General features: G+C 35.9%; 2 protein-coding genes across 2 annotated transcripts; both read left to right on the forward strand.

The window, feature by feature from the left end:
• The first annotated feature begins 2,211 nt into the window (after nucleotides 1-2,211).
• Nucleotides 2,212-10,396, forward strand: cd68 (CD68 molecule). Its single transcript, XM_055197207.2, has 6 exons — nucleotides 2,212-2,397; nucleotides 3,882-4,324; nucleotides 4,435-4,554; nucleotides 7,644-7,713; nucleotides 8,613-8,783; nucleotides 9,503-10,396. The coding sequence occupies exons 1-6, from the start codon at nucleotides 2,340-2,342 to the stop codon at nucleotides 9,640-9,642; spliced, it is 1,002 nt and encodes a 333-aa protein (XP_055053182.2). The 5' UTR covers nucleotides 2,212-2,339; the 3' UTR covers nucleotides 9,643-10,396.
• A 1,998-nt stretch (nucleotides 10,397-12,394) lies between these two features.
• On the forward strand, nucleotides 12,395-16,479 carry LOC129438484 (membrane-spanning 4-domains subfamily A member 4A). The gene is made up of 7 exons (XM_073859848.1): nucleotides 12,395-12,586; nucleotides 14,262-14,404; nucleotides 14,495-14,593; nucleotides 14,867-14,916; nucleotides 15,017-15,173; nucleotides 15,529-15,651; nucleotides 15,748-16,479. The coding sequence occupies exons 1-7, from the start codon at nucleotides 12,580-12,582 to the stop codon at nucleotides 15,781-15,783; spliced, it is 615 nt and encodes a 204-aa protein (XP_073715949.1). The 5' UTR covers nucleotides 12,395-12,579; the 3' UTR covers nucleotides 15,784-16,479.
• Nucleotides 16,480-19,622: the final 3,143 nt, after the last annotated feature.

The raw sequence follows: 19,622 nt of genomic DNA on the forward strand, positions 1-19,622 counted from the left end.
TTAGAATTGGGGTTTGGGTTAGGATGTCATTTTTGTATAACAAAAAGTTGTTCTAACCCTAAACCCAAGTGAAAATGGTAAAAATAGCAAAAAAACTGAGAAACCAATAAATAAAACGGCAAAAAAAGATGCGCCGTTTAAGTGAATGGGAAGGACTGGCGTATCATATGCACGCCAAAGTGGAATTTGGCGTATGTATTGCACGATTTTCACACTTTGGGCTATTTATACGCAACTTCGTGAGACACAGCCAGTGTTGGACACATGCTCTACTGCAGAAATCAAGCTTCCTTTGGCAATTTAATTTTAAGCAAGGAAAACTTGATAAATTGTCAAACGACACCGAATTCTAAAATGCCAGACCCTACTCTTTGGCCTGAACCTGAGCAAAAATGTGAAGCTGCAGAAGTTACAAACTTCACCTTTAAGCTGCCATAATAATATTACAATAGGCATGTATTTCCCTTTTAGTTTGTGCATACATGTACTTGTACAATAGCCAAAGGCTATTTAGTAACCTACTGTTTATTGTTACACAGATTTATTAAATAAATATACTTTGCAAGTGGTAATTACCAACCACAGTTTTTAAATGGCAGGCTTAAAGTTTGGGAACCATTCAAGAGGAAACACATCTCATGTTATGGCCAGCGAGATGTTTATGAAGGACAATCTAAGGCACAGGTACAATAAAACTTAGCTCATACTTGTGTCGACTTACTTTAGTTTCCAATAGTTTAATACATGGTGAAAGGAAGATTTTATTTTATGCTTTTATTAAAGGGGACATTTAACATTTAACAAGACTTTTTAAGATGTCAAATAAGTCGTTGGTGTCCCCAGAGTGCGTATGCGAATTTTAAGCTCAAAATACCAGATAATTTATTATAACATGTTAAAATTGCTACTTTGTAGGTGTGAGCAATAATGTGCAGTTTTGTGGTGTTTCCTTTTAAATGCAAAAGAGCCGATCTCTGCACTAAAGGGCAGTTTTGTGGTTGGATAGTGCAGATTAAGGGACGGTATTATCCCCTTGTGACATCACAGAGGGAGCCATATTTCAATTACCTATATTTTTTTAATGTTTGCAGAGAATGGTTTACCAAAACTAAGTTACTGGATTGATCTTTTTCACATTTTCTAGGTTGATAGAATCACTTGGGACCCAATTATAGCACTTAAACATGAAAAAAGTCAGATTTTCGTGATATGTCCCCTTTAATGTAAGCTGCTTTGAACCATTAAACAATTGTAAAAAGTGTTATATAAATAAAATGTGTATGCCGGCTCTTGAAGGGCCATTATACAGAGAGGCTGGGCTCCAGCCATAATAAAACATTTTTACCATACCCTTGCTAAACTGGTTCAGGTGTGTTTGATGACAATTAGATCTTAACTGCTTTGCAGATCCCTGGCCTAGACGGAAATCTAAACTAATTTGGACATCATCTTCAACATATCTGCCACTTCTAATTTACCTTATGTAGCATTTTTACAACAGACACAAGATTAACCATTCAATGGTTAATTTCAAACCTCCAACATGTGACTTCTGGAAAGACTGATGAAAGGAGAAATGCAACAATTACAATCAGCATTTCCATTTTTTTACCCATACTAATAAATGACCAGAACTTTCCCCGTGTCATGAGATACAGAGGTTTTGTAATGCACTTCGCAGCAAGTATTTTAAGAGGACTGCGCATGTGCACAACAAGCAGTGACCGCCTGGTTTTTAAACTTGTTTAAACAGAATTTTCTGTAACTGTCATGCTCAGACAGCGTGAGTCAGGTTTTCACTTCCTGAATTTGAGTCACATGAATGACGAACAACTTCCTGCTTAGATTTATCTTTAAGACATTTTAACTTACATTATCTAGGAAATAAGGATAGCCTACATGGATGCCAATGTTTTACTTTCTCCCCGATATGCATTCATGGCCGATTTTTGCAAAGCCAGTCGTCTGAACATTAAGTTGCAGAATAATAAATCGCATGGCATAAAGTACACGAGAGTTTCCTGTTTAGAGAAGAATAACACAAAAGATCAAAAATCTGTCAGTATAAAGCAGTTGTCACGAGTAACACACAGAGATCAATGGCACAAGTGAAAAATACCGCCGTCTGTTAATTTTCGTTTCTCCAGAAATCGCGTTTCATTACTTAAACGCATCTCTGCAAATTCGGTCACATCGCTGATTGGTCAATCGCGAAGGGTTGAACCAAAGGCTTCCTTCTCTGCTTTCGGTTTTGAGGATTAAGTGAACAGTACAAGAGACTTTTGATATAATACGCACCTGACAGTCCAGCGGGTTTCTAAAGTCATAGATCAATTGCAATGGAAGCAAAAATGAGAAACGGATTATTATCGATTGGACTTTTCATGGCAGCAATAGGTAAAGTATAGCTATTTTTTCGCAATAGTCTGAAATATGCAGCAAATATGTGTTCACTCTTACGGAGCCTTAATCATGCATTGCCATACGATACTTTAGGCACTAGCTACAAATAATACTAATATATCCAAACATGGTGTTTGTTAGTGGAAACCTAATATAACAGAAATATTAAACATATTCACAATTGACAGCAGTAAATAAAGCAAACACTGACAAAAAGTTTAATTCTCTTATGTTTCGTTTAGTTATTAGAACCGTCTTATAAATTAGTTTCTTGCAGTTTTCAGTAGGCTAATAACCTACTTTCAGTTTCCGTACTTGACTTGTAGACAACCCCTAAAAAAGTGTAATAAATCTGAATTCCCATACTGCTCCCCTTACGAAAATTAACCATGGTTTTATTGTGGTAAAGTGTAGTAACCATGTTTTTGGTGTATTGATTAATATAAGCAAAACCATAGTTTTACTACACCAACCATGGTTTAACTAAAGTTTTTGAAAACCATGGTTGTCCTAGCCATGGTTATTTTGTGTTTGTGTTTTACTACAGTAACCATGTTTTTTTTTTACTGTATTACAACCATGGTTCATTTTCGTAAGGGTAGTTACAGTCAATAACAAAAAATAAATAAATAAAACAAAGCAAAGCAGGGTCTTTTTAATCTTAAAGGTTGTTCATGAAGTTGAAATGAGAACAATTTTGACTGAACAGAAATAGATGAATCCTCGCCATAGAAACAAGGAAAGAGTCAACCACAGTTGTCATCGGTTATATTTGTATCATTCCTCTGAAGTAATGATCGCAAATCACGTGTAAAAGGCTGGATTGTCACATTTCCTCGTTGGGAAATCCAGGCATGTGCTTGTGACTGGCATTCAAGGAGGAAGTGAATGTACACTCACCAGCCATTTTATAAAGAACACCTTGCACCTGGTTGGACGCCCTTCAGTGGACTTTTTAAGTTCAAGGTCCCCCTTAAACAAAATTTGGCAAAATTTCAACCCAGTTTGGAGCTGTAACCAGACTTCTTGTTTTAAAGCCCCACTGTGGGTTTTTATTGTTGTGTCTATGTGGTGTTTTTTCTGTGTTTTAAGACCAGCCATGTGCAAATTCATCATTCAGCACCAGTATATCTATGGTCCTTGGTGGTGCTAAAGAGTGGAGGCAGGGACTAAATTGCATATTCATAGATACGCGTATACTAAATGAGGCAAGGGTGTAGAGTTACATTCAAGCTGCTTTAAAGCATGATGAAATTACTGTGACAGATAAAACTTGCTGTTATGAAGCTCAAAGATGAGCTTTAACTGATAAAACTTTTGACTTCAGTGAGCCTTTAATGCTTGTTTAGTATTTAAGTCATTTTAAGTAATCCCCATGCCCCTTTGAAAGTTTGTTAAGGCTCCCATTTTTTGTGCCCATAATTGTATCTGTTTTAATACTCTGATTCTAACAATCTGTGTGTTTTTTTTCTCCTCAGCTCTCACCTCAGGTGTTTCGAACCCCAACACAACAACCCTAAACCCCAATACCACAGCTGTACCTTTAAACACAACAACCCCACACCCCAATACCACGGCTGTACCTTTAAACACAACAACCCCACACCCCAATACCACGGCTGTACCTTCAAACGCAACAACCCCAAACCCCAATACCACGGTTGTACCTACAAACGCAACAACCGCACACCCCAATACCACGGTTGTACCTTCAAACGCAACAACCGCACACCCCAATACCACGGTTAAACCTTCAAACGCAACAACCGCACACCCCAAAACTACTGCACATCCTACACCAGTACCACAGCCAACACCACCACCTACCAACAGCACGTTGGGACATTATAATGTTACTAGTGATAATAAAACATGTATTATGGCTGATTTTGAAATCAAGATCGTTGTGAACAACAGCGAGGTAAGATGTTTTCTGGACTTATTTGACATTGCAGATCTTTTCCATGATCTTTCTTGTTATTCTTTCCTGGAGTAACATTGAAAGTTTTATTGAGAATATTTTTTCTGTAGGTTAATGGAACATTCATTGTTCAGCCGAGCAAAACCAATTCCTCTGGGTACTGTGAAAAGATTGTGGCTAGTTTGCTTCTCAGATTCAATGAGGGTGAAATTGCTCTGAAATTTAGAAAAGTAAGTATGTTTTTGGTTTTTCTTTTATGAATTTTATAGACATTATTTAATTGCAAACACTGTTTTTTTTTGCATATGATGTAATTTAATTTAAAAGCTATTTTGCTTAAATAATATTATTGTTAGTTTAAAGTGAATGTCATGTTTTAATTTTAACATTTCTGTTTAATAGCAATATGAACTACACTACAAGTTTTTTATTTAATACATTTCCAAACAAATATACTGTACACTGTAAAAAGTGGGTAACGTTCACTTGTTACTTTAAAGGTATATTTTAACCAAAAATGAAAATGCTGTCTTTCAAGCTGTTTTATACTTTTTACAAGATATTTAAAGGTGCTCTAAGTGAATTCCTGCGTTTTAGACCATAAAACATTTTTTGTTACATACAGCAAACATCTCACTTTCTGCTTGCTGCCTCTCCACTGATCAAACTGTAAAAAAACGCAATCTCTGTAGACAGCCTAGGCTCCACAAACTTCAATAACAACAAAATGGCCAAACCTACTACCAGAAACGATAACAAAGTGTTCCAGCCAATAAACGACAAGAAGGATTTGGGGGTGGGGGCTAGGCGCGTTCATGAAAGCACGGAAGGGAGAGGGAGGAGTTAGCTACGCTCCGTTTGTTTGAAAACAGTTCAAACATAAACAAAAAGTAACGTCACACAGATTTGCTTAGAGAGCCTTTAAAGAGTTCAGATGCAAAACCCTGTAAGTGCGTCTGACCTGTTTTCTTGTAAATTAAGCATCTTTTATCAAGCTCTTATGTGTAGGCTCGGTAATTTCACTTTAATGCCAATAAAAAAGTTATTGGTCAGTAAGTGAAATGCCTAATGTTACTGGTATTTCACTGTCTTTCGCTTCAAACCCATTAAGTGCATGCAACCTTTTTTTTTCTTTTTTTTGCAAAAACCTCCACTTCTAAAAGACAATCCATTTTTTTGGACAAGACATAGGAAAGAATAGCAAAATCACGAAAGATGCAGCTAGAAACGTTGCAAATAATGAAAATCAGAATGGGTGCACTGAGGGATCCAGATACTCACAAGAGACACATTGGGGTTGTTTCGCGTGCCATCGTTTATCCAATTTATCTTCCGTGCACTTAGTGGACTTTGCAGAAAAATCATTGTGGAGTTTAGTGGAGTCCGCCAACAAACTGTTGTTTATGAATGGCCTGAAGCTGGAATTAATTGCATTTAAAGCAAACGTTTTTGATAAACACATAATTATTAACTAATTTTGACGAAGGTGGAGCGGTTTTGTTATCAGAAGCTCTTCATTTGTAATCAAGCAGAAAGCTGGAGCACCATGGACTTCCATAGTAGGAAAAATACAATGAAAGTCAGTGGTGCTCAGAAATACAAAAGGTTTGTAACAACTTGAAAATGAGTAAATGATGACATCTTTTTTATTTAAGTATCCTTATTAAGCATTTTACGTGATTTTAAAATTTTTACATCACAGTTTTTTTAAGTTATGTTTTTGGGCCGTTTTTGCCTTTATTATATGATAGGAGAGGACAGGAAAGTATAGGATGGAGAGAGGGGTACAGGATGGCAAAGGACCTCGAGCCGGGATTTGAACTCGGGTCGCCGAAAGTGCGTCTGCACCTTATGTCAGAGCACTGCCCACTACACAATCGGCTCCGACCATTACAGTTTTTTACAGATAAAAACTATGGTCATAGTCTGTATCAAACATATGAACTCTCAGATGCAAAAAGAGACATATAACCTGAGTTTGAAAACGGGAACCTTGACAGGAGGAAGTTTAAAAGACTATTTTCTGCCCGATAGAAACCTGAGCTGCCTACCAGAAACAAAGTAACCAAAACACACACAATAAACACATGACACAAGTTGCTTGTAGCAGAATGATTACGTTGGCCCATAACATGTACATTATGCTGGAGTTTTTACTTGATACTTGTGTCTTATTATAGGTCATGACCAAATTCCAACAAACTCATTCGGTTTGTTTTGTGCTGTATAGTTTGATCTTAACACCATAAATGTATTTATTAGTCTAAGTTATGGTATAGTTACTCGGGCATAAATTATAAGCATATCAAAATTCTTGCTCTAAGTAATAATAGGTGGACATTTTTTGTAAATTGGTTAGTTTTTATAATAAACAAAAATGTAATGGCAAATAATGATCAAACATTAAAGTATCAAATACAAATAAAGTTGCAAGTAGCGATGATAAGCCCAAGCACTATGGCGACAATGGTGGCTCTCCGAAAACAATGCTAGGTGGGCATGTTAATTTAAGTGGTCAGTGGACATTCTCTTCCCAACCCCAGCAACATGCAATTGTCAAAAAATCCATATTAAAAGCAAAATGGCCATCCTTCTGTTAGGTGGAGCTTATGACTGTAATTTGAACATTGTCTGGACAGGTGAGAGCGATATTTGTACAAAGTTTAGTGGTTGTAGGTAAAATCCGAACACTTTAGGCCAAAGGGGGCGTAACAGAGCGCATAAAGAGTCTCAGAAACACCCGGATATTGTATGCGTTACCTTGGCAAAATAGTATTTTAAGGTAGGCCAATTTACAATGATCTAACAAATGGCAAAAACACCAAACAACACCAACAAACTAATTTACACTCATTAAAAAACTCCATCCAACATCAACCAACCCACATTCTTATTTATGAATGAATGAATGAATGAGTAAGTTGTGTTTATGAAATTGGCATTTACCAAGCATTTCACAATTTTACAACAGTTATATCTCTTGGTTATTCTTGGACTATTTTAAAGTCTGTTGTGACTAACTTCCTACCTCTATTTGGTGGTGGTTATGACCGTAACTCACAATAGCCTCATAAAAGTTGTAATGTGGACAACAATATATGTACATAAAGTTTTGTACATAAATCACAATATTGCAAACATTATATGCAGTACATTGGCTAAATGTGTGCTGTGAAAATAAACTGCATAACCTTGATATTATACAAAAAATCCCTTTTCATAGTAGTACAGTGTATAATAGTGAGTCACTTTAATGAGTGTTCTGCAATGTGTTTTTTTCTGAAATATTTTAATGGTGATTTTTCTTTGGGTTTTCCAGAATGATACATCAAAAATGGTCTATGTTGAGATGTTGGAATATGACCTGACGTATGCTTTCAAGTCTGGAGGTAAATCCCCTGCCGTATGACTACAGTAACACTGTTTTGCCTTGTAAAATAACCACAACACTACATGTCCTTAATTCCCTGGACTTTGGACGTTTTCCTGTGTAGTAGGCTACACTGTTTTTTTTTTTTGCATGGGGTTTTAACAACAGATGAAGTAAATATTTGTTTAAGTCTATATTCATGGAACCATGACGTTTCTTACAGTACATATAAAATTGTACTAAGTACAAATTCTTGCAACAAAACAAAATACTGTTTATGCTTTGTCCTCATTTAGGAATTTAAAATACAGTTTAATAATAATGTTACTTACTCTGTAGTGGTTTGATTTGACTCTATCTGTTTTACTGCTTCATTTTTTTGCAATTATAATGATAGCCAAGACTAAAATAAACACCAGGTTAACCAGTTTTACAGACCCGCACTGTAAGTCACATGTAGCCAAGAAAGAATAAGGAAGTACATATATCATTTTATGCAGTAGTTACAGTAGATGTTACTTTCTGATGAAAAGTCAATGTATGAGTACACTCTTAAAACAAATGTGTTAAAATAACATCTCTGTGTTTTTTTGGAACAACACACTTTGTGTGGTTTTAACACATCTTGTGTTGTCCCTTCTATTTATTTGAACTCAAAATAAACACGAAATGACACATAATGTGTTCAAATAACACATAATGTGTTAAATAGGATAAAAGAATTTTTCTGGTCTCGTGTACAGTTTTGGCTGTTAAACCGAGAAATCACCATTGTTTCTGTTTCGACTCAAATTATTAAGATTGTTGTTAGCTTAAGCATTATTTTGAAGTATGAAGGATAGGTTGAGAATCGGTAATTGTTTTGTCATGTTGTGCAATAAGCTAACAATAAAAATATTTTCATTTTTGTCAATAAAGCGATGAGGAATTACACAGGGAAGAATGAATCTCTCCAGCTGTTTGCTGCAGCCGCAGAGCACTCTTATTCCTGCAAGTCTGTGAAGGTGTTCATGGGGCAAGGGGTGCATCTGGATTTTTCCAGCAACAGAGTTCAGGCCTACAACATCAAGAACAAAGAGTTTGGAAAGGGTAAGTCAACTTTGTTGTCCTCAGTCATTATAATACAATGTCAAATCACTATTTTATCAACATTAAGAGGTGAAAATTTTATAAAAGTATAAGACATTAAAGTATTGTGTATACTCCTCAACTTTTGTTCTGACATTCAATACAGTGCAAAGACTGTTGCAAAAATGTGATGGAAATGTAAGAGAGCTGGTTAAACCAGTCTATAGTTCATGTTTTCCTAAGATCCAGACAGATAAATCTAAACAACTTGTATAGGAGAGATAACTGCCTACCCAACAACATATTAAAGCAATAGTTTACGCTATGACATTCACTTGAAATGTATTGTCCCTCATGCAATCCCAGATGTAGGCCTATATGACTTCCATTATTTCAGTTAAACACGAACAGATAATTTTATATTAAAATGCTGCTATGTTATATGGGATCCAAAATCCTCCAGTGGGTTAACTATTTCTGTTGAAGCGAAATGCTAGGTCTATATTTTGAACTAAACGAATAGGCTATGTGAACAGATCACTAAATTCAAATACGGCGGCATGTAAACCATGCCTATGATAAGTCATGAGACATGGGATATGATATTTAAACTTTGTACTTTCAGTGAGATTAAACCATTGTCTGATCTTTTTAATATTTCAGTTTCAATTACATTTTTGTGCGACTTGATAAGAAGATATTTATTTTAATATTTTACACCTTGTGTGTTTGTACAACAGCTGATCTGTGCAAGGCTGATCAACCAGACTACCGCGTTCCCATCGCTGTGGGCATCATACTTGTCATCCTCATCGTCATTGTCGTCATTGCTTACCTTGTCAGCAGAAAACGGAGGACTGATGGTTACCAGTCTCTTTAAAAACCTGCAAACACTTACTTAGCAGATGTACTACCAACATTACCAGTTTATGGGGAATTTGAATGTTTTGTGAATTTTGAGTTAATGTTACTCAAGTACTGATGAACATGGATTATCTAAAATACTTCCTACAATAGCATAGGGTATGTGAAATACAGACATGATGCCTAATAACACAGATGCTGTGGCTGCCACTATAAAATCATGTTACAATGCATACAGCTTAGTGCATAATCTGCCTAACAAAGGCAGAAGACCTCACTATAGCGAGTTAAGTTCTTTTCCTATCGTATTGGCCTACCTTCATGAAATTACCATTTTTAATAACTTAATCAACTGACATAGAGGGATGTTAATTCTTTACTGTTGCTTAGCCTGAACTGCTCACATCTAATTCATTTTCTGTCCTTAGAGGCCAATCAGATGTACATAAGTTAACAAGGGCACCATAAAAGGGAATTTAGTTGAAGCCTTACATGCTTTGTTTCATGGATATATTATGCATTGTACTTTGTAATTAAATATAAAAAGGAATTTAATGAGCAGGCACATCCCTGTTTTAGTCTACAGTATAGTTCTTTTAAGAATTATACATTTATTCTATTTCTGCTGGTTTCAGACTAAAGGGCTTTGCTGTATTGTGTTTTGATTGGAAACTGTAACTAAAGATGAATTTGAAAAGAAATACAGAAATGCACTGAATGCAGTAGTATGTAGTCATGTTTTGTTTACAACCAATAAAAGAAATAAAAACTATGTTTTTGTTTTGCTTAATATACAAATTTTGATTTAGTAAAACTTAATTACTATGGACACTGTCCATGTGTCCTTTCTCTATGGCACAAAACCATGAACACAAAAAGAATCCTGATGAACATTGGAAGAACATCTCATGTAAAAATAAGTTATACTTGTACTAAAAATATACTTAAATACCAGTCAGTTTATTTTAAGCAGTTTACTAATTTTGTGCTTAAATAATAGTGTAAATGTTATACTACGATATACAAATGAAAATTATAGTTCTTCAGTTTTACCTTGTGTGCTTGAAAAATATACTATTCAGTATAAATACCAATAATACTTCAACTGTTTTTAGTGTATTAAAATAAATATTGTCTATCACAGATGTTTATTTTAGTCCCCATGAAATCAAAACTTTTTTCCTTTTAGTAAAGGCTAAATAGTTTGACACATGCGTGAGAAAAGTTAAGCAACACAGCCCCTCCACCAAAGGTACAAGTTTGCAATCAAACATAGAGATGGACATGCTAAAAAGTTTTGAATGTCTGTGTTTTTGGCTATACTGTATGTAAACAATGAAATGTTGTTGTACAACATACTTATAAATGTTAAATTACAATTTATTTTATAATATATAAAATATACATTTTATTTGTTTTAAAACTCACAATAAAATGAAGTGTTATGTCAATGTTTGAGGACCCAAGAAGGGTATAACATCTCCAAATGGATACAAACTCAAAAACGGGGGCGTGGTTTCACACTATTAACTTCTAAACAGGACAGTGCCTCAACCCCGCCCAACGCGTCCCTTTTTGGAAGCTCCTTCTGCTTCGAAGTCTACGCCCCATTTGGATCTCACCTCCCATCTCCGGTCTGCAGTTATAGTTTCTAAAACCTCTGCCCTGGGGAACTTAGTAGGCTACAATTTGTAATATTTGTTGAGTTTTGAAAATAATGTCCAAGGCGCAAAGATTAGCTTTCGGGTGTGTAAATAAATAATCAACCCAGTGTGCTAAGATACAAAGCTTGCTCGACTTCATGCGGCGCAACAAGAACTGATAGGTGCATGACATCAAACTACCGCGAGAGCGATTTGAGAAATCATAGGGATGAGTGAATTCGAATTACTCTCGCGGTACTGTGATGTCATCCGCCCGTCAGTTATTTTAGCGCTGTACTACAGTTTCTTTTGGTTGGGGCGCCCTCTGTAGGTTTTCGAGATAAACTTTCCAGCGAATACAAAATCTTTTATTTTAGACGTGGTCTACATCCAGATTTAAATCTTGTTGAAATGTTAATGCAATGTGTTAAAGTATTTTAGCTTTAATGAGACTTTAAAGAGAAATATTCAACCCCTTCCACCACCCGCCCAGAAATGATCAATATTACATTGTTTAGTATTAATTAGAACGGGTTGACGTCTGATGTCCCACGGCGAAAAGTGCGCAAAAACGACAGTAGGCTACAACAGTGGTTCTCAAACTTTTCCGGAATGCGGAGCCCTTGTGTACTATGCATCCCTTCGTGCCCACCCAAATATGACAAAACATTCTAAAATGTAAAATTCTTATTAAACAAAAATGTTTAATTATACAATGTAGTGATGTTGGTTGGTAGCCTTTCTGAGGTTTAATTACACAGAATGTATGATAAATTAATGTATTGTGGCTCTCTGCTCTTGTTACATTTCATATGATATGTATCTGATTGTATATATTTTTGGCACATTTATGCATTTAGTGTATATTTATTTAAGTTCCGATGACTGAAAGTGTCATATTTTATGCACAATTGTGTTCATTGTCTTTTGGCAATGTTGGAGGCGGAGATTGTGCAGCTGTTGAAACACCTACAAAGTGTGTTTCCTGTTGTAATTGCAATAGTTAAATAACTGTGGATTCTCTTAAGTGTGTTTTTCAAATGTTCTAATGAAGGATTTTTGCAATTGAGAAGTCCCGGACACCCCTCTAGCTCCGCCACTGTAACTGGGCTACACAATGGAATGACTGCCTCGAGACTCCAGATGTGAATTGGGCGGAAACTTTTTCAAAACTCCACAACAGACTCTCGAGCGGACTCTGCTACGGTGATTTTTTAGGAAAACTGCACATAAACCTTTTCAGGATTTCTTGCCATTATATAATCAAGATTATAACGGATATATTTACGATCAGTATAAACTAGAAGAAAATGCTAAGTAAGTATCTGCCACTGTCACATTTTTGTTCTCTTCTTCTTCTCTTACCCAGCAATTTATTATGTTGGCTTTGAAAAAGCATGCTAACATCATGCTAGCTTCATGCTAATCATGCTAGCTTCATGCTAATCATGCTAACATCATGCTAGCTTCATGCTAATCATGCTAGCATCATGCTTCATGCTAATCATGCTAGCATCATGCTAGCTTCATGCTCATCATGGTAGCATCATGCTAGCTTCATCGTTATCATGCTAACATCATGCTGGCTTCATGCCAATCATGCTAGCATCATGCTAGCTTCATGCTAATCATGTTAGTTTCATGCTCGCTTCATGCTTATCATGTTAGCATCATGCCGGCTTCATGCCAATCATGCTAGCATCATGCTAGCTTCATGCTAATAATGTTAGTTTCATGCTCGCTTCATGCTTATCATGTTAGCATCATGCCGGCTTCATGCCAATCATGCTAGCATCATGCTAGCTTCATGCTAATAATGTTAGTTTCATGCTCGCTTCATGCTTATCATGTTAGCATCATGCTAAATCATGTTACCTTCATACTTAAACATACTATAACAGCCAACCTACTAAACTAAACTTCTGTCAAACCGTTTTAAACGTTCAGGCTACGCTTTTTCAAGCCAACATAAAGTTTGTCCTCAAACTTTAAAGGCAGGGTAGGCAGGAATTATCCAAAAAACTTTTTCACAAATTTGTTTAAACTGTCTTTATATACAAATGCATAATTAAAATGTAAGTACTCTGAAAAAGAGCGTATAAAACTAGAGTGTCTGTAGACCTCTCATGACTGTTTTAAACACAGTTCATTATTTCCATTCGGAACGAAACAAATGATTAGCTTGCGCGAATATCACTCTCTTTCGCGACCATGGCACCACCCGTTGTTATGGGATCTGCCCAGACATGCGCACACCCGATTGATTTGAACGTGCACGAGGCACTCTAGGAAGAGCAAAAGTACGGCAGAGAAAGAGCATTCAGAACTCACAGTACCTGCATATCCAGTCAGCGAAGGCAAACAAGGCAAAAAAGGAATAAACGAAGCAATCAAACGAGAGTAAATATCACGTGGCTTTTCCTCGAGTAGATGATGCGGTAGCGGTATTGTCTGCGGAGTGTAGTCCTCATCAGAGTCAACAATGCTTTCATCACGGAAACTCTTACAGGCAAAACACTGGCTTAATAGAGAGTACTAAAAGCCATCCTATCTGTTTATATTCCTAGTGATAAAGTTAGGTGTATTATTACATGTGATTGTGACTTGATGTTATTACATGCACCGCGCTCCTTCCACTCCTCTTGTCTGAGGTAAATCCTTCTCCCAGCAAAGCTGTCGGTGTCGCGCGTTCATGTGTTTTGGGGGCGTGGCTTTAGAAGAAACCCAGAAGGGAGGGGGTGGAGTGAATGGAAAAATGAGCTGTGTTTAAAACAGTGGTGAGACGTATACAGACACTCGATTTCCACACTCTCCTCTTCAGAGTACCTACACTCCACCTATGCATTGATATATAAAGACAGTTCAAACAAATTTGCAACAAAGCTTTTTTTAGATAATTCCTGCCTATCCTGCCTTTAATATCTAGTTTGAATTATTATCCAAATAACGATGATACGAAAACATCATTAACGAATCTTATTTATATCAACAGGCGAAATCGAGACAGCTGGGGCTTCGGACGCTTCTGCTACGGCAGAGGGGAACCGCGGGCCGAGCGACTTACTGGAAATTACTTTCCAGAAGAACCCCAATCAAAATAAAAAATTCCTAGAAGCAGAGCCCAAGATTTTAGGGGTATATAAGAATTCGACATCATTGTAGAATACATTATAATATTATCAAACACGGCTGAGGAATCACCATGTCGTTATTTTCTTTTAACAGGTTACACAGATAATGCTGACCGTCCTCTACATTACTTCCAAAATGGCTTATTTTTCACACTGGATAGAAACAAGTGTCGATATAGGTTGCTCCTGTGTTGTAAGTGTCTGTTGTAATGTTGTAGCCTAATCAGTTTAAAGAAATATTTAGGCTACATTTTGCCCTATTATCTGGTTTAGTAAATGTGTTCTTTACATTATAAATTGTAAAAGGTAAGATTAAGATTTCAAAACATAAACTACAGCACAGTTATTGTACTCGGATAGTTTAGTTATTATTTCGATATTTCATGTTTATGCATTATCAACATTTGGATGCAGTGTTCCAATAGGAAAATGTTTCATAATTCAGCCTTATTTTCTCTTTGAACAGGGCATAATAGCTGGTAGTCTGGCAATAGCTGCACAGAACCTCCACCTACCAACAGTAAGTTTGGAAAAGCTCCCATTGCAAAATGTATTCTGGTATACTGAAATTTAACTGAAAAAAGGGAAATATGCATTTATTTTATTATGTGTCTTTAACACTCAAGGCTTGTTTGGGAATGCAGATAGTCACGTGCCTGACATATGGGTTCATTCTCATCCTCTCATTTGTGTTTCTTTCAAACCCTGCAACAACAGCCTGCTGGTACTACTTTGAGGAGAACTATAAACTACCATCATGTAAATCTGCATTGGTAAGCTATAGCTTAAACTTTTTAAAGGGATACATTTACATCCTCGCTGTACAGATGAAAAACAATTACAGTTTAAAAGTAAAAAAATGAAAGGTAATTAAAAACAACAATACTGACTCATTGAGGTGCCCTTTAAATTCTTATAATGGATGTGTTAAAAACAACACAATCAGTGTTAGTTTTGGGACAAAAGACTAAATGCGTTGTCCCAGAATAAACACATATCTGTGTTATTTTTGGATTATAACATTTTGTGTTACTTTTAACACAACTTTTCTAAATTTAAATATGAAAATAGATAATGCTATTTTCTGTAAAGTGTGTACATTTTACACTGGGAATTTTTTTTCCACAGATTGGATTTATTCAAATAGAGTTAATAGATAATCTCACGGAAGCGGTTCAGATTGCCCTCTCTATTACACTAGCTGCATATTGCTGCAAGGTTATTCAGTGCTGCTCGCCCAGGTCTCATGAGGTAAGCAACGCATGACCGTATAGAAAACTAAAGTTCAAATGATGCAAAATATGATTCAGAGTTTGTGACACTAGACATTTTCTGGGTTTTTTTCAGCCTGTCATCGTTATAAAGCCCAGAGCTTCAGATTGAAAGGAAGTATATATCTACAAAGAGTGTTTATGTGAACGACATTATGATTTTCTGTCCCTAACAATAGTAATGAACTGATCATTGTCAGGACTCCATCACTGGCACCATCATCTTCATCATTGACTCCTCCCACTTGTTCACGCTCACCTGAGTATTGATCCTCCTCACCTGTGCACCATCATCTTACTCCCTTTATAACCCGCACCCTCCCATTCATTATCTGTCTGATCTCATCTATGTTGGACTCTCAGACTCACCCGTGTTACCAAATTAAGGACTTACGTGTGATCTTCACCTGTCATCGTCTTCCTCCTATTGTCCCCTCCTAGGATCTTCATCCGCCATTCACAAAGAGAGACTCAGTTATTATAAAGCTAAGTGCATATCAGAAGAACTATTACCGTTCACTCACCATTGCTCATCTGCTTCCTGTTCAACTGTGTGACAGTCATATTGTTATTACAGCTATAGACACATACTAATAACATATTTAAAACATTTTACGACAGTAATCCGAAATAGCATGTAAAAGTTTGTCTTGATGTGTAGAGCATTTTTGAAATGTCATCAGAAATGCGCAATATGATTTAATATCTAAAGTTGTTTTTTTAGAGAACTATTAAATCTTTTGAAAATGATCTTTAACAGATTATACTATAATAAACGGACAATAAATGGACAGTGTGAATACTCAAATGAGATGGTTTTAAGCTTTTATAATTTTTGTTTTTATGTAGATTAGAATGTATTGTTTATGTATTATTATTTGTGTTTTAATATCATGTTTCTTGCCAATCTGAAGTCAAAATTCCTGCAGCTTATGAATCGTGTATTTATGTATAATGACAAATGAATGCTTCACATTATCTTTAAAAACTTAATAAGAAATAAAGCAATTTAACATAAAATAAGATGAAAATCTTAATAAGTTATTATTAAAAATCATGTTTGAAAAGACTCTTCACAGAAACAATAGGCTGCTTGCAAGAAAAAAGTTTAGATCTCTTTTGGGGAAATAGTCACACTATTTGTTTGTGAGGCCACTGAAAAATTCTTCTGTAAACGAACATGAAAAAGATATTAAATAATAGCTACTGACATTTTACATTACAATATATTACATCTGAATTATCTGCCCACATACACCACAAAGTTCAATAACTGCTTTTAAAGGTAAAATGAATAAAACCTCATCTGGTTTTCTTACACCTATATTGGTTTTCCAGCTCCACCTCTGGAGATCTGATATATCCCAGGTTCCAGTAAGAGAACGCTCCTGAACCTCTGTCACCTCCCCTATGCCCTGCATAACTTCCTATGGACAAATCAATGAATAGGTTAACTTTCAACTGCAACACTTAAATAATTTTAACAATGTTTTATAACAGAACACCTTTAGGTTAATAGTGGTTGCTTTGATAGGACTGGATCTTCTCCAGTTCATCTTCGACTTCAGCTCTTTACCTCATAACATAATAAACACTATATAATCTTTAGGTTTTAATAAAATATCTTTAGGTACCAATGAGATTTTATTTGTACCTCGAAAGATTTTACGTTGCATTTGATAGCACATGTAAAGACCCTGTGTAGAACCATATTGTGCTGTGTAGAACCATATCTGGTGCTATATCACCCCTGGATGGTTCATCATAGGTGCTTTATAGGTGCTATATAGCAATTAAAATGGTTCCCCTAGCTTTTAGTGCTATTTAGCTTAATATTTTTAGAGTGCAGTACCTTGGTTAAATGTAAATTACCTTGATATTATACAACAGGTTACAAAACCTCTCTTTAAGGATAATGAGACTCTTCTTTTTTTCACAGCAACTACATGTTTACATTGTAGTGCAGTGTATGAAACTTCATATGTGAGTCACTATAACGGGTTTTCAGAATGGAATTTTTTCAAACATATTAAAGCAATAGTGAAATTCACTTAAAATTGATTGCCCCTCATGCTATCCCAGATGTATATGACTTCCTTTCTTCAGTTCAACACAAACAGATCATTTTATATTAAATGCTTCTGTGACATATGTGTGGACAAAGGCAGGCAGAATCAGCGGATCCATATGCAAGTGTCTTTTAATGATAACGAAGCGATACAAAATAATACTAAAAGTGTAAACCTGAAACAAACACAAAAGCAAACCTGGGGCACGTTCAATCTCACACCGGTGCACAACGTTTTGCTACGGTTTCCGGGTTGAACGAAATGTTTCCTGGAAACGGTGTGCAACGGAATGCAACAGGTTTTAGAAAAGTTTTCTCTTGTTTGGTGGGTGTGTCAGAAATGTCGGCCCAATCAGAGGCAAGATGTATAAAACCACGCGGTAGTAAAGAGACAGCTCGCTCCAATGGGTTCAAGTTGGAATGTTGTCTTTGATTTTGGACGGCAAGGTCAGTGACTGTAACATTGAGGGTCTTTTACAGTATTAAACACACATTTATAACGATTTCATCAGTCCTCAGAAACATTTAAAAAAGAACACAAAAATGGCCTCTCAGCTACCGTAGTTGCAACTCTTACGTCATCACAACAGGGCGTTCAACGCATCACCGTTTCTGTTTAATAAACGTTGTGCAACGTTTTGTCGGGGCTGAACGCAGCCCTGAATGTACATCCATTCAACGACTGATACAAGACAACTGATACACTAGGCTTATATAAACTGAAGGGGAAACAAGAAAACAAGACACACCTGGGGAACAATCAGCACACAGACCAATAAACAAAAGAACTACAAAGAATTACAGACATGGAAGGCAAAGACCAAACTTCAAAATAAGGGCACAGGACAGGGGAACACAAGACATGACTGTGACAGCTGCCATGTTATATGGGGTCCAAAATCCTCCAGTGGGTTAACTTTCTGTTGAAGCGCAATGCTAGAAAGAAAGTTTTGAGCTTATAGCAAAACTAATAGGCTATGTGAACAGATCAGGTCACTAAACATGGCAGCATGTAAAGCATGTGTATGGCAAGTCATGAAACATGGAAGTATCAATGAGATTTGAAGATACTGTGCCACCATATTTGGGCTTTCGATGTGATTAAACCATTGCATGATATAAATATTTAAGTTTTAATTACATTTTTACATTTTTCATACATGTTATCCTTATCGTTATTGCTTACCTTTTCAGCAGAAAACGGAGGACTTTAGTCTCTTTAAAAACCTGCAAACACTCACTTAGCAAATGTACCAACATTACCAGTTTATGAAAATGTTAATGTTTTGTGAATCTTAAGTTGATGTTACTCAAGTATTGATGAACATGTATCATCTAAAATACTTTCTACATTTGCACTTTTATTTACTCTTTCTATTTCCAGACAAACACAGCTTAGTGCCTATATTCTGCCTCACCAAGGAAAAATATCTGAACTTGCTATACCTCACTATAGAAAGTTAAAGTATTTTGCATTTGTAGGGCAGAGTTGGCCTACCTTCATGAAATTTCCATTTTAAATAAAAAATCCTTGTTTGCTTAATATATACAAAATTTGATTAAGTAAAACTAAAAATACATTGCCAAAGTAATGTATATTTGAATTACACATCAAACATGTTCAGTAGATCAGTGGATAAAATCTAGAATTAATCATTTAAATAAAACTTACCAAAATTTTCCTGATTCTGATTGAGCAGTGGGCCATGGGTTTGAGTTGTAGGGAATATGCCAATAAAATGTACCTTGAATGCACTGTAAGTCACTTTAACAAAAGAAACATTTTCTGCAATATTTCAAAAGACATTGCATAACGTCAGATTCTTTGGAAAAACAAGAAAATGTAAAAAAGCCTGATGAACATTGGGAGAACATTCCTAGGT

Source organism: Misgurnus anguillicaudatus, chromosome 21 (assembly GCF_027580225.2).
Source record: "Misgurnus anguillicaudatus chromosome 21, ASM2758022v2, whole genome shotgun sequence".
In the NCBI taxonomy this organism is placed as follows: Eukaryota; Metazoa; Chordata; class Actinopteri; order Cypriniformes; family Cobitidae; genus Misgurnus; species Misgurnus anguillicaudatus.

Excerpts from the sequence above, each read along its gene's own strand:
- cd68 (XM_055197207.2), top strand. The coding sequence starts at position 2,340 with ATGGAAGCAAAAATGAGAAACGGATTATTATCGATTGGACTTTTCATG. Across the intron at positions 4,325-4,434 it reads TCGTTGTGAACAACAGCGAG|GTTAATGGAACATTCATTGT; the intron begins GTAAGATGTTTT and ends TTTTTTCTGTAG. Across the intron at positions 7,714-8,612 it reads GTATGCTTTCAAGTCTGGAG|CGATGAGGAATTACACAGGG; the intron begins GTAAATCCCCTG and ends TTGTCAATAAAG.
- LOC129438484 (XM_073859848.1), top strand. Across the intron at positions 14,405-14,494 it reads CAGAGCCCAAGATTTTAGGG|GTTACACAGATAATGCTGAC; the intron begins GTATATAAGAAT and ends TTCTTTTAACAG. Across the intron at positions 14,917-15,016 it reads GCACAGAACCTCCACCTACC|AACACTCAAGGCTTGTTTGG; the intron begins AACAGTAAGTTT and ends TTATGTGTCTTT.